General features: G+C 32.9%; 1 protein-coding gene across 4 annotated transcripts; it reads right to left on the bottom strand.

Moving 5' to 3' along the window:
- Window positions 1-312: 312 nt before the first annotated feature.
- Window positions 313-14,308, bottom strand: LOC108486198 (cullin-associated NEDD8-dissociated protein 1). Of its 4 annotated transcripts, none has more exons than XM_017790094.2 (29): window positions 14,164-14,308; window positions 13,559-13,656; window positions 13,227-13,396; window positions 12,857-13,067; window positions 12,324-12,489; window positions 11,646-11,775; window positions 10,505-10,619; window positions 10,225-10,382; window positions 10,011-10,134; window positions 9,879-9,929; window positions 9,723-9,805; window positions 7,654-7,738; window positions 7,478-7,579; window positions 7,293-7,391; window positions 6,431-6,541; window positions 6,196-6,279; window positions 5,939-6,079; window positions 4,146-4,238; window positions 3,928-4,049; window positions 3,682-3,844; window positions 3,357-3,596; window positions 2,824-3,063; window positions 2,561-2,737; window positions 2,304-2,450; window positions 2,072-2,188; window positions 1,394-1,562; window positions 1,008-1,085; window positions 784-922; window positions 313-607 (listed from the first exon to the last, which is right to left on the bottom strand). In XM_017790094.2, exons 2-29 carry the CDS (start codon window positions 13,592-13,594, stop codon window positions 511-513), a joined length of 3,648 nt encoding a protein of 1,215 aa, XP_017645583.1. In that variant the 5' UTR covers window positions 13,595-13,656; window positions 14,164-14,308; the 3' UTR covers window positions 313-510. The 4 variants fall into 4 exon arrangements, with proteins under 4 accessions (XP_017645583.1, XP_017645581.1, XP_017645582.1 ...); XM_017790092.2 differs by having other exon boundaries at window positions 14,151-14,305; XM_017790093.2 differs by having other exon boundaries at window positions 13,559-13,651; window positions 14,151-14,305.
- Between the last annotated feature and the right edge of the window lie 382 nt (window positions 14,309-14,690).

The following is a 14,690-nucleotide window of genomic DNA, read 5'->3' as shown; positions in this document are numbered from 1 at the left end:
TAAATTGAAATGGAATGAAGTAATTGAAAATGAATACATCGAAGTAATAGTGGCTTTAACAATTATAAGGCAAATAGAGGAAACCACGTCAACAATGGAGTAACGATGATTTTAACATCTGCCCCACCCACTCCACTGCCATCAAAAGTTTTCTTAAAATACAGGTATCCTTTTATTCATGAAAATATAAATAAAATTAAAAATGAGTAAACACAATCACCCCAAAACAAATAACCCATATCACTCTGGTAAGACGGATGAAAACAAAAACCAATGGAGAGAAATGTCTTGCAATTTAGCATGAAGGAATGGTTGAGAGAATGAAGGTCCAAAATATTATTCTATAATATGAAGATAAAAGAGAAGCATGCAGTTGCAGGATGCAATCATACATGAACCAACTCAATATCCAACAATTATCATCTTTCACAACAACAATGTTCCCCTGGTTTCGGATATAAATCCAATCCGATCAAACCTTTACCTACTTTACACAATTAGAAGATTACCTCACTCGTTCCGGATGGAGTAATACTTGTCCCATAATGTTGGAGATTTCGATATTTCACTCATGAGATTCTTCAACTTCATACTGCTATCTCCCCCACTGCAACATATAGCAAAAATGTCATTCAACTTGGCACACAAAAACAATTGACAATCAGAAAGACAGTTGCATACATATAGCCACCAATTTAAAATCTTAAAAACTCAATTGCCTAGTAAAAGGTCAAGAGTGAAAAGGATAATCATTGCACTCTATTATGTGTAGGAGTACAAAACCTTATTCGGTTCAAGGATGCGATTGCACGAAGAGCACTACGGATCATATCTTCATTACGGTCTACTTCCTGTTTGACAGCATCTTGTTTGGGCTTGAAATTAATTGTCTTTTGAAGAGGGTCCACCAGTGAGTCCAACACTGAATATCAAATTTGAGACAATAAACAAATGAAAATTAAACAATTATCAGAATCTACGTAAAGATAATTCACTGCATCACTCACCTGGTAATACAGCAGATGGACATTTATCAGCAAGTTTTGAAAGGATAAGATGGCAAGGCATCTTAACATCATAATGATCTGGCAAAAAGCCAAAAATCTAAATCAGTAAAATGATGTAACGCAAAAAAATGTATTATCTTGAAACAAATAACCTAATTATTATTGCCTTTAAGATTTGTGCATAATGAATAAATATGGACTTTTGGCCAAGAGAATAATTCAAGACATAATAATTAAATTTATTTTCAACATCGGATTTTGGTTTCAGGTACAGCTCATGATAAAACTATCCTCTGCTTAAAAAAGTTGCTAATTGGTATAATAATTAGTCATCTAATTATTAATCACAAGGTTTATAACCACAATACAAAGGGGAGGCAACTCACCATCAAGTCCAGATTTAAGGTACGGAACAATGAAAGATGAGGGGTTCACTTGATCAAGACAACTATCCAGCAATGTGTCTACACACTCAAACGCTGCCTTCCTCAGCTCAAGGCCATCATCAACGATGTGCTTGAAGGGACCAAGGTCAACAGTTCTTATCAATTCTTTCTGCAGCAGGCCAGAATTTAAAATAACATAAGAAAATGCAGGGATGCCTACCAGTGAATGGAGAACGTGGAAAAGAATAGAACAGATAGAAAAGTACAACATAAAAAGGAAAGAAACAAACAAGATTAACAAATGAAACCATGTAGCCCTACACCAGAAATGAAAAATCATGATAGATAACTCGGAGACCAGATCCTAGAAGTTAACAAATTATAAGCTAAAACTTCTGATAGAATCCCTCTTCTATTTTGACAGTTACAGGAATTAAACAAAAGAAAACCAAAAGATTTGCAAGGTAAAACATTAAATACAACCCAGAAAGTTACCATTTGGGGACACCTCATAAAGTAACAAAATTTATAAATAAATAAAATAAGAAAACTACTAATTGATTAAGAAGAATCAGGGTTTTGTCGCATGCAAATCTTTTAGTCAACAGCAAATTAATTTTGGAACCTAATTAACAGCAAATCATCAGCAAAATCATCATAAAGTAAACTTTTAGTTACCTTAACAGTCGTTTGGTCATAGAGAAGCGGCAATAATTCAGGAAGAAGCCCCTTAATTAAGTTAGGCTTATTGTGAGCAAAAGTACTTAAAGCCAACACAGCTGCACGCCTAACATGCTGCATTGATGATTGCGGATAAACAAGAATAAGTCAAGAAATATAAGAAACCACATAAAAGCTTCTTTTTTTTTTTTTCCTTTTGTGTATTTATCAGGAGTAGAAGGGTACTCACTCGATCCTGATCCTTGATAAGCATAAGGAATGAAGCAATCTCAGGATAAATGATCTCATCTATCTTCTCTGGCCGCTCAACAATAGAATATTTTACGGCAATGACAACTGTTGCCCTAGTGAATGCCGCTGGACTGGTTGTTCTCAACTATAAGAAATTCAAAATTTTTAAAATAACAAATGCACTATTAAATTACACCCACATGACAAAAGCTCGGCAGAAGTACAAAGGGCATCAGACTCGTGTTGTGGAAATACCTTAAGTGCTGGAATGAGTTTTACAGGTTCAATAAGTGCAATTTTACCAAGGCACTCAGCCACCACATTTCTGACCCCCTCTTCCTCGCTTTCACAGTGGTTAAAAAGTAATTTCAGAATTTTCTCAACACTTGAATCCTGAAACTCTGCTTTATCTACAGATTGCCTTACTATAACCTGCAAGTATATTTAACATTAACATAGATGCTGCATCAGACAAAAAATATCTGGTTAGGTTTGAGCACCACTTCAAGAAGACATACCTCCTTAAGAGAATGAAGCAACAGGTATTGTTTCTTCTGCTGATTATCAATCTGGTCCAATATGAAAGGTAAATACTTGGAAAGATTCCCAACAGCTATATTGCCAAGAGCATAAGAAGCAGCAGACTTTATCTCTTCAAAAGGAGATTGGAAGGACTCAATAATTATAGTCTCTATATGGGCATGCGAGCTCAGATCTTTCCTCCTCCCAATCTCCCCCAAACAGAGCAAGGCTAGATGCTGTTTAATATATATACATACACAAAGTACAATGTTAGAAGATCGATTTGAAGCAGCAGATACAAATAAATGACAAACACAAAAAAGCAAAAGGGAAAAAAAAAAATCTGTCAATATAAAAAGATATAAGACCATGCTTGAATTACTAGAATCCAAATCCAACAGAAAAGAAATAACATCAAAATAAATCCGTATTACATACACTGGCCCATTGTCAATTTACTGGCAAGAATACCAGCAATACAACAGAAACATCAAGAAGAAACTCGGAAAATAGGTAAAAGAGAAAATACCGAATTGGTTGTGCCATCATCTTTAAGGATGTCAGTGAGCATTTTAACCGTAGATGAACATTTCTGATCACCTGCAGCGAGACAGAGAACAGCCACACATTGAGCTATTGAATACAATGCTTGTTTTGCAACACCGCCAGATTGAGGAGATGGTTTTGCACTAGAAAGAAGAGATTCCAGTAATGCATCAAAACTAGTGTTTTCCGAATACACCAAACCAGCAAAAAAATTCTGCAAAGCCTGAAATTTCCAACAAAGAATGCCTGTAAACACAAAAAAAGGATTTTACAGCAGATGTAACCTCATTAAATTGAAAAGGAGATACCAAAAGTGCCTGGCCCTGCAGCAACGAGCTCTTGATCAATGTCAGTGCTTGAGGAAGAACTCTATTTCTAACAGCAGAACCAACATTTCGGCTAGATCTCTTGTCGGCCATTAGGGTGCAGCAGAGTTCAAGAGCAAGAGCCGTCATATGCAAGTCAGAGTCACTAACATAGAGAAAAAGGGTTTAGGAAGCCTCAAAACGAATATAACCATGCAAAAAAATAAAAAGGTAAAATAGGAACAGAACCTAATCAGAGTTGAAAGTTCCGCAATAATAACTTCATATGCAGATGGGCCAATTTTATCTCCATAGGCTACAATTAATGAATTTAGTGTCCCGAGTGTTGCCTGCCTTAAAGCCCGATTTGCCTGTTTTCCAAACCAAGGATATTTTGGCTCAAACATAACTACATAAGTACCACAATAAAACAGTTCACTAATTCAACAAGATGCAAACTTCCATACTTTCCGCAAGAATCCGGTCAACTCTGCAATTACATGCTCCAGAACACATGATAGATCTATCCGGAGTGGAGAAGCAGCAATAACAGCAAATGCCTAGATTCAAAATTGGACAGATTATGGGGCCAAAAAATTTCATGCGCATATAAAAAAAAGTAGCTTGAACATATGCAGCCAAAGAAGTAATAAGCAATCCAAAATTAAACCAATGTGCTCCATCCAACAAATCGTAAATCAGAAGCTTCAGTAAAAAAAAAAAATCATAGACAAAGATATTACAAGATATATCATTATGCAACCCAGCCAGTAACATGCATTTGTAAGAAAATAGTCCTTAATTTATTGAAGTTTGAATAATTTGGGGAGAAGAAAAATCATTCAATTGGATATTATCAGTTCCAAGAAACAGACTATTCTAAAGCCTTTAAACTCCCGTAGCTTAACATGGAGCCAAGTGTTATTCACCTTGAACAAAAGCAACCACAAGGTAACTAATTTTTCCATCACCAATATTTTTTCAATTAAAAGATTACCACTTATCTGTAGACACAGCATTGAATTTAGAATTCATTTAATGAAATTTTGCATGGACTGTACGGAGAAAACAGCACCACACCAAAACTCAGCCTACAACTTACAGTCATCTACGCAAATATAAATGCATAAAAGTTAACCCAATTCCCATTGAGGCAATATAATCATTTATCCAGGATTATACTTGAGACGCCAAACAGATTCACAATCAGAAGATTCACAATGGACTTCCAAGAAAATAGAATACAAAAATTAAGTTCAAGTTACAAAAGTTTCTACATTACAGAGTAAGATAGACAAAAGGCTGTGATAAGTGTCACACATTCCAACAATACCATGCCAGTATTTTGACAAAGAGATAATCTCATAAAGGGCCCCTATACGATATACCTATTCCATGGTGGTACCAATAATTCAAAAAAGACAAGTCTCATACATGTACTATCATTCATGTGCGTCAATCTAACACCAAGGCTTAATATCACTAAATGACATGTCAGACACAGCCATCATCCAGCAATGCATACTAATGCCACTTCATCTTGCCACATCATCATTAAATATATTTTTTTATACATATAAACAAAATTTTATTTTATATAAAATTAAAAGTCGGAGAACTTTAAAAACAGAAAATTTATTTTTTAAGGAAATTCTTTTAATTTTTTTCTAAAAAAAGAAATTTTTTTAAATAAAAAGCAGAAATTTTAAAAGTATATAGAAAAGCTGGAAAATATTTTAGGAACAGAAAAGCTATAATCTAGCACAATTATTGAAAGGTTGGAGAAGATGAGCTTTTCTCCAAATTTTGGCCTAGGGCTTCAAGTTCTCTCACAACATTGGAGAAGATGAGCTTTTCTATCTTCTTTCGTTTCAGGCTTCTCATGCAAGGGTCTCTTTTGGCTTTTGAATTTTCTCTTTTACCCCTTAGCAGGTTTTTTTTTTTTTTTTTTGTTTCATTTTCATCCTTTTTATCATCTCAAATGCCGCATATAATATTTATTACCATATGGACAACTGACATGGTTTAAAACTCCTAGTGTTGAATTTTTATTTGTTGTCTAGCCACATATTAACAGTGTTAATCCAAGATACCAAAATAATACACAAACTGATACGTTAGGTACCAAAATAGACATTTTAAAAGTAGACACATTGAACATTTGGTTAAAGTATAGGTACCATTTATGACATTATCCGTCGTATAAATCTAATGCTTCAACTAAAACAAATGACTATCAGAAGCATGGAATGCAACTAACCTTCACAGTAGTAAGTCGGGTTATCTCATTTCCCATTCGATCAACAAGTACAGGAAGGCATGCATGTAACTCTGTTCCAAGGTTATCACCAAAAGTAGAAATGACAAGCCCCATGCAAGTAATAGCACACTCTTTAACCTCCTGAGAAAGGAAATAGGATTAAAAACATAACATTAATTAAACTAATCTAAAAAAACATTAAATCCATCTCAGAAGAAATATGACAGGAGGGGGAAAACTAATTAAACTCTCCTTACCTGATCTTGATCTTGGTTAGTCAAGCGGGACATTATTGCATTATAGATTGGGTGGACATAAGGTTTAAAATCAAAACCAAAACCCTGCAACAAACAATCACAATTGTAATCAATAACTCAAATGAAACATGGAATTACCAAAATAGATACCTTAGGTTTCTATCAGGATAAGACTTGTTCGAGCAATAAAGAAAATTGTTAAACGGAATCTCGAATTGCAAGAGAAAGGTTCCACCTCAAGATTTGGGCGCACCACGCGAACAAGTTCCCCACATACTCTTAATGCCTCAGCTGTGACTTTGTAGTAACGCTCACCGACAGCAGATAAAACAGGACTAGAAAGATCCTGAATGACATATTTACAAACTTGTTATCATAGAAAAAATTAATATTGGTCACCAAAAACAAGATAAAACAAAAGGGGAAGAATTATGACCACAGGAATATTGTATACACGTTAAGCTTATCAAGACACCCAAAATTCAAAAATAATTAATGGTAAAACATCATGGTCGTTATCGAGAACAGATAAAGGAACTGAAATTACAGCAGCAGCAAAACTTTTTATAACAGTTTTAAGCAGATATCAAATCGTTCATGGATTAACACAGTTTCTCAACATTGTTTTAGGCAAAAATGGCCAATCCAGGACTAAGAGAACTGGAGGATATAAAAACAAAGAAGAATCAAGCCAATTTAACATGGTAGTCTTTACATCACTGGAAGATCATATGAAGTTAGAAATTGAAAAGATTTTAACCAAAAAATATATTCATGTCACATATAAAGACTGTAGTTCTACGAGTTGCACAACGGCATTATCTAGTTATGCCAGTAAAGAGCTTTCCTTGTTTCACCTTTTGTATATTTCTCCTAGTTACAGGAAACCAAATACCCCGGTAAGAGAGGTGGAAGCGTGAAAGGACAGCATTTTCTATTAACTAATCTTCTATATCCAAAAAGCAAGCATGCAAGCCTTTTTCAAGCAATTGGTGACTGTCTTCCAAAAGGAAAAAGAAATAGGTGAATGATCTTTCTCATGAGAATCGCAAAAGCATTGAGGTTTGAGCATCCACATAAACCAAAACATAATTTACCTTAATGTAAGGGTGAAAAACGGAAGGAGAATGAGATGCCAATACCAATCTTGTAAATATAAGTGCTTCAATCTTCAGATTTGAAGTAGAAGATTTGTCCTGGAAAATTTACAAATAGAAGTATTTGGAAAGATGAAAAAATTAAATTAAATTACTTGTACACACCAAAAGTGTAAAAATCATACATTAAGCGCCTTCTCTATTCCAGGTATGAGGGTTCCAATGTGATCGGCAAGGCAGTCTGGCAAGACAACTACAAGTTCTTTCAAAACAGAAAATGCACCAACCTGTAGATAGAATTATATGTTATACAAAAATAAAGAAAATGCAATATCCCGCAAAGTATGTAAGGAATTCTTACCTTTGTCTTGATAGATTTCTCACGTAGCTGTCGATTTATGGATTTAACAATTTTTGGCACCTCCTGCTTCAATAGCCATCTTGGACTGCATAACAATAGCATTTATATGTGAATAAAATTGCAAGAATTTATCAGGCTGAAAAGGCACAAGCAACCACAACGGTATTGGAAATTTTTTTTTATTACAGATAAATACCACAGCCAATAAAAGCTCCTCATCTGGTTAAAGTTAATTTAATTAGTGAATTCTAATTTAATTAGTGAATTCAAACCCTAAATTTAACGATAATGAAGATGAAGACAAGTGGCAATATTGATGATAATATCATGAACAAAAACAATAACAGCAATGATAATTAACAGGTTTAAATGAGTAAAGCAACTCATGAGGAACTCAAGCTAGGCCAATTAATGCTCAAACTCAACTCATTTGCAATTGATCTAAGATTAAGCCTAAGCCATTCAAGTAACGAGTGACTTAGAGCTTTGAAATACTAGACTCGTTTGCAGTAGAACAGACCTAAAGCTCAAGTTATGACAACTTTTAAAAAATAATATTTTATTCATAGATAAATAAAGTACTATATTTACTTTCACATTTTCAAACTTGAGTTTTGTGTTGCATTCAAGTTCAAGCTCAAGTTTCGAGCTTGTTAATCAATCTGATGATAATTGGGTTTAATGAATTTACGCACACATAGCTTGATTATTTTTTTTGTCGATCTCAAGGAGAAGAAAAAGGGTAGGCAGAGCTCTGTGGAGTTTAAACCTCAAGTATTTTTATCTGAGTCAAGCTCAAGAGCAGAACTATATCAGATGAGCTCAACTTCTTTAAACACCTATAATTAACATAGTGGAGATGATGAGAACTTCAAGGAATCCAAATAAAGTTCTGTATCAAAGCAGGGAAGCAAAAATTCCATTACATGAATTCAAAGACAATTACTAATATTAACTTAGAACAGATGATGAGCTCAGCACCTTCAAACTCCTAATACTAACTTAAGGTATAGGATAAGAACTTCAGGGGTACAAATAAAGTTCTGTATCAATGCAGGGGAGCAAAACTGCATTATTTGCATGCAGTAACTAGGGAAATAGATGCCTGCGGTTTCCAGGAACTTCTATCAAATTTTGAAGACAATAGAAAAATTATAACACCATACCAGGTTATAAAAAAAAGATGCATCCGAGGACTTTATTTCATTAAGGCTGTCTTAAAATTCTTAACCATAGTTCAAAGATAAATGAAATGATTATAAAGCAAATAAAACAGAGAAATAAGCCAGATAAACCTTCCTATTCCAATTCTTCCAAAGTTCAAACCAATTCATGTTCAGAATGCATCTGTTAAGGACGCCCAAGGCTCTAGTTATCTCAGGTCAAGATCATTCAAGGTTCAAGCACGTTTCAGATCATTCAAGTTTTAGGCAGGCTTAAGGTCCAATTATATTTCATGTGGAACCATTAAAATCATTTTTATATCCATTAACATTTATAGAGTTTCAATTCCACTTCGAATATAGTTTAATTTGAAAAAGAAAATTTGAATGCTGTCAAAAAAACTATAAATTTTAAAAAATAATAATAAGACTAAATGATTAATTCTAAAACAATTACAGATCAGGTATAATTAAGAGTTGTTGAAGTTGAGAGATCCAATCCAATCAACATTTGTCAACTTCAAAATAATCAGTCAACCTAGTTTATCCTCAATACAATATTAGCGATGAATGCACCAAAACAAAGTATCAACACAAATTTGTGTAGTGTTCATTATTTTCTTAAATCTACAAATTTTAATCAAGAAAATAAAAGATTATCCTCGCTATAAGTTAATGGTGGAGTTAGGTAAGATCTTATTTCGAGCCATTTGAGGATCCAAATCAACACATGAATGGGTAATGGTCATTTCAAATTTAAGTCAACCACTATGAATTTCAAATCCAGGTCACTCCAGATTGAACAAGCACCAATAATAATAAACAAAAAACTTGAAGTGTACACAAAATTGAGAAAATCATGAAAAGAATAATATCTTTGGTGCTTAACTGATATGAGAAACTCACCTCAGTTCATCCATGTCAGTCTGTCCCTTAGTCACATTTCCGGTTTGCCGTAGTAGCTCAATGAACGTATTAAAAACATCCATCTGCCATATGTTATTCTTTGATAAACAAACCCATAAGAAGAATGAAATCTATATACCATGGCCTGAACATTACCTTGACATTCTCTTCCCTTTCTTTAGATCTATCAATTAACTTAGGGCAAGCCTGCACCAAGAGAGAATATCATCTTTAAAATGGTGCAGGAACTACCCTCAGAAGTTCAGGACAGAAAAGGAAAATATATACCTCCTCATACAGTTTACATAGCATCTCAGGGCGAGAAACAATTAATGCAGCTAAACATTTAGCAGCTGCTCTTCGAACTTTCCAGCTTACATCTTCATCATCGGTATATTCATTTGCACTCTCACTATAAAACAACAAAGAGCTGGAGCTAAAAAACCTGTCTTTCATGCAGACATAAACGTAAATCATACTAGAAGCAAATGAAAAATCATACTCTTCTTCCTCCTCCTCGTGATTCTCATCATCAGTATCTTCCTCCATGTTATCAGTAAAGTTTGGATCATAACTTAAATACTCCAAAGCAAGGTGAAGAATTTCATCACAATAGGACGAAATATCCCTAGGGCAGCGAAGCAAAAAACTTTCTAGTGCCTGAAAGCAAAACTTGACCGTTATGAGCAACTCAATTATTAAATTATAAATTTCACCCCACAAGAATTTATCAAGCACTAAAGCACAATACACCCTCTAAGATACAAAGCCATATAGAACACCTGCAAGCTATACTCTCTTAGCTCCTCATCATTTTCTGATGCAGTTGTGCAGTAATTAATAAGCACTGGCACAGTGTCTCCAAGATGAGGTCCAAAACGATACCCAACAGCACGGCTGAATACAATGATAACATATATTTCATTAGCAACACATATAACAATAAGAACACACTGAAATCCTACCCTCAATGATTTAAATCTATAAAGACTCCACAAAGATAAAAACAATAGTGGCAAATGGTTGTTCTTCTAGCAACATGCCACCCTTGCTATTTTTATTTTTATGGAGTCTTTATAGATTTAAATCTTTGAGGGTAAAGCATTTAAAACATTCAAACCTAGAAAAAATCCATACAAATATTCATATATAACTTAATTAGAAAAAAAAAATGCCATCCATGTGGTTTTGTTGAAAATAAGCTTACCTCCATTGATACGAAAATACTCCTTATCTCTCTTTAAAAATTAGAGATCTAAGGATTCCAATATTCAAACTAATTTTTGTCCAAAAAAATCACTTTAAATACTGAAAATACCAACATTTCGTTTTCTTTTTTACTTGTTCTATTTTTTTCTTTTTGGTTCTAATCAATTTCTTTAACACAACATTTTTACCAGATTAATGGATCAATTTATTTTAACTGAAGATAATTGATATATACGATTCATCATGAGGTTAATATATAATTGAATTATAGATTATTGTTAATATATTTAATATGTAATTAAATTAGAATATAACTTCTATTAAAATAGGACAAGATAATAAGATGGTTTTAGAATTAACTAAATATTATACTTCGTAAAAAGAAATCTAGGTAAAAGAGAAAAGAAAATATAAACTAAAATATAAATTAAAATAAATAAGATAAGAAAAAGTGAAAGGAGTGTGTTTATCTTTTCATTTTAACTTCATGATTAACAATATTACTTTTGAAGCCCAATGATATTATTTTCTGGTAAAAAACAGGGGGAGTAAGAAGGTATTCTTCAAAACCTATGGGGGATTAAAGATATTTTCTACAAACCTTAAGAAGGGTTCAATATTTTACTCTTCCAAAAAAAATTAACCTTGTTATTAACAAATTTCAAACAATGGCAACTTCATTCATAAGCAGTATGAGGCGAAAGAGGTAATGACCTCAAAGCACCAATCATTTGAATGTTCGTGCGGATCAATTCTGATTTTGTTCCCTTACTTCCTACATTTCGTACAACTTCAATGGTTGTCTTCGCTAACAAGTCATCTGACAAGCTTGAAGAAAGAGATGCTGAAAACAAAAGAATGATTAGTCAATAATTTACAAAAACAGAATATGTCAGCTTATCCAAATGATATTGCCACCTCCTCTAGGAGTTGGGATTCCAGCAATGCCGAGCTTCGATCCCCAACACTTGCAAATTCCCCTTCCCTGATTCCCCTCAGTCCTTAGCATACTTTGTACAAAACTAAATAAATATGATACACATCTTAAAAGATATATATAAAGACTCATCAATTCTTTTTTCTTCATTCCTTACAGTTTTCATAAATACCAACCATTAGATTAAGTATCAAAGAAGTAAAACCTCTACTAATTGCTCCATTTTAGCATGCATGTATTAAATAACAAGAAATAGAAGGCATCTAGCCTTCTCCATATTGAGCAGAATTAGTACATGAAGAGAGGGCTTTAATTGAACTGTTACTCCACAAAAGACTCCGAAGTCCAAAATGATATATAAGTTCGAGCACATCAAAACCAAGTTTAAAGAAACAAAAAGTCAATAAAAAAGGATCACCAAACAAACAAATTTTTTTCAATTCAGCACATCTTACCAATACAAGAAACTGTCTTCTTTCTAACACTAGCTTGATTGGAATTCAATTGTGACAGCAATGCATTCAGAAGTATCTCATGGTCAGTTGCCATTAGATTTCCAAACTTGTGAAGAACATCACACAAAATGTCAAGACATTCACATTTAATTTCTGTGCTAGTCCCCTGCAACAATATTTAAATAATAAGTTAATTATGAATACAAAATATTCAAAGCAAGCAGAAGAAAAAAAAATTCATATTCTTTCATTGCACAAGGACAACAGTACAAAGTAATTGATATCAGCCTTACAGTTCATCCCATAGTCAAGGCCCTGTATATGATTAGCATGATGAAACTGTAAAAGAAGTATATTTGAGAAATTTAACAAGCAAATATTATTGTCCATAAATCTTTGTGGAATTAAACTTTCACATTGGAACTTAACTGAAATAAGAAACTAAAACAGTACTTCAAAAGAAACACTTTCATTGTGAAATTAATTGAAGATATAAATCACAAAGCATTGACAAGCTGTGTTCAGAAACTTGCCCCGCCAGTTATTCCTCTTATTAGTTGAGGAGACAGAGAAATTAAAACAGATTGTGCAAGAGATGGAGTAGAGATTTCAGAAATGATTGTCTTCAAAGCTATGCTTGCAATGTCACGATGCTGATCTCTGCCATTAAGCAATTTCTCACAGAGTTTATTGGTCATTTCCACAACTCTTGGTTCACCAACCTTCTTCACCAATGGAGCAAGACTGCAATAAAAGTTAAAATCAGAGTAAACTCAAAACAATGAAATACAAGAACCAGGAAAAATCATGATGTAAACTAGTCTAGCATTACAGCGCACAAAGATGCCTAAATTATACAAACTTGTTAATGCAAAACACTACCCGAGAGAACAAAAAGCTTACCATTTGACAGCCAATCCAGAAACATCACCAGCTACATCATCAAGTTGTTGGAGGATAATGTTTGACAACTTTATCTCGAGGTCAGAATCAGCCTTAAAGCCCTCCTTGTTTAGCTCATTTAATAAATCAGAAGTAGCCATATATCTATAATCTTTATCCTTTCCAGTCATCTATAGGAAGAGATTAATAAGTTACAAAACAATATCAGATAAGCCTTTGTCATTTTTTCTTTCTTTTCTCATTCATCTATAAAGCTGAGCAAACTGTAAGAGATGAAGCAAGCACAGAAGACACTGGAAAAAAAGATTAAAAAAGCATATAAATAATAATACCTTTTCTAGAATACCGGTCATTTGTAAATTTGCCATCTCTACAATGTAAAGTTCCAACAATCTCAAAGCCAACTTACACTATTCCGCCGAAATCTGTACTGAAATGGAAATCAGAAAAATAGAATGAAAGGGGTAAGAGCTTCATAGAATAAATATATTATATACGCAAAAACAAAATTAAAAATAAAAGAATTAAGAAGCAGATCAAATTCGACCAAAAAATAGTAAGTAAAACGCTTATAACCTAAATTGTCAAACACAACTGAAACAAAATAAAACAATACTCAATCTGCATTATTGAAAGACAACCAACTAAAACAGAATGAGTAAAGGAAACAATAAATGAATAAATGAACAAAAACGAGAATATTGAAAACGATTAGAAACCTAGAAGATATAGCAAAGACAATGTGATGCAAAAAATATATATATTTTTTCTTAAAGTGTGGGTTTGAATTCTTGAAAAGTGAAAAACCTAGTCAATTAAACACAAGCAAGAATCTATAAGTGCACAAACAAATCAACAGTAGATTCGGCTGATAATACGAAATCACAGGTGAAAAGTATTAAAAGTAATTGTTAGATTAAGTACCAGAGCGACGCACAGAGAGTAAAAAGAATAGGCAAGCGAAGATGCGAGAGTTCTCCTCTATATTTTGTTTGATCTATTTCGCTATTTAATGAAAACCAGTGGGTTTAGTGAAAATCGATTTATATGTATTTTGTAAGGAGAAAATATGTCATGTATCCCTGTATTCTTCTAAAATTTGGATATTAGTCTTTATACTTTTATTTCTAACAATTTTATCTTTCTACTTTTAAATTTCAAAATTCAAGTTAAATTATAAATATTGTTAAGTTTTTTAAAATTTGTTAGTATTACATTTCAAAATAAAAATTAATTAAAATGACCAAGGACAAAGCTAGAAATTTATTTCAAGAGACCAAGATAAAATTATATTTTTAAGTGAAGTTAAAATATAATTTTATCATTATATTAACATATTATTTCATATTTTTAATGGACTATAAAGAAATTTTACCAGTCGAAGTGAAATTTAGTCATATATTAACTTAAAATTTCAATTTTTAAAGGGACTACAAGAAATTACATCTGATATTTCATATTTCA

This window comes from Gossypium arboreum, chromosome 6 (genome assembly GCF_025698485.1).
Source record: "Gossypium arboreum isolate Shixiya-1 chromosome 6, ASM2569848v2, whole genome shotgun sequence".
Taxonomy (NCBI): Eukaryota; Viridiplantae; Streptophyta; class Magnoliopsida; order Malvales; family Malvaceae; genus Gossypium; species Gossypium arboreum.
The sequence above is the reverse complement of the archived record's forward strand: the minus strand, read 5'-3'. Positions and strand labels throughout refer to the sequence as shown.

Coding starts and splice junctions, on each gene's coding strand:
- LOC108486198 (XM_017790094.2), bottom strand. CDS start 13,594: ATGGCAAATTTACAAATGACCGGTATTCTAGAAAAG. Junction 4,239..5,938: donor CCCGACTTACTACTGTGAAG/GTTAGTTGCATT, acceptor TTTTGAATCTAG/GCATTTGCTGTTATTGCTGC. Junction 4,050..4,145: donor TGACCGGATTCTTGCGGAAA/GTATGGAAGTTT, acceptor TTTGGAAAACAG/GCAAATCGGGCTTTAAGGCA.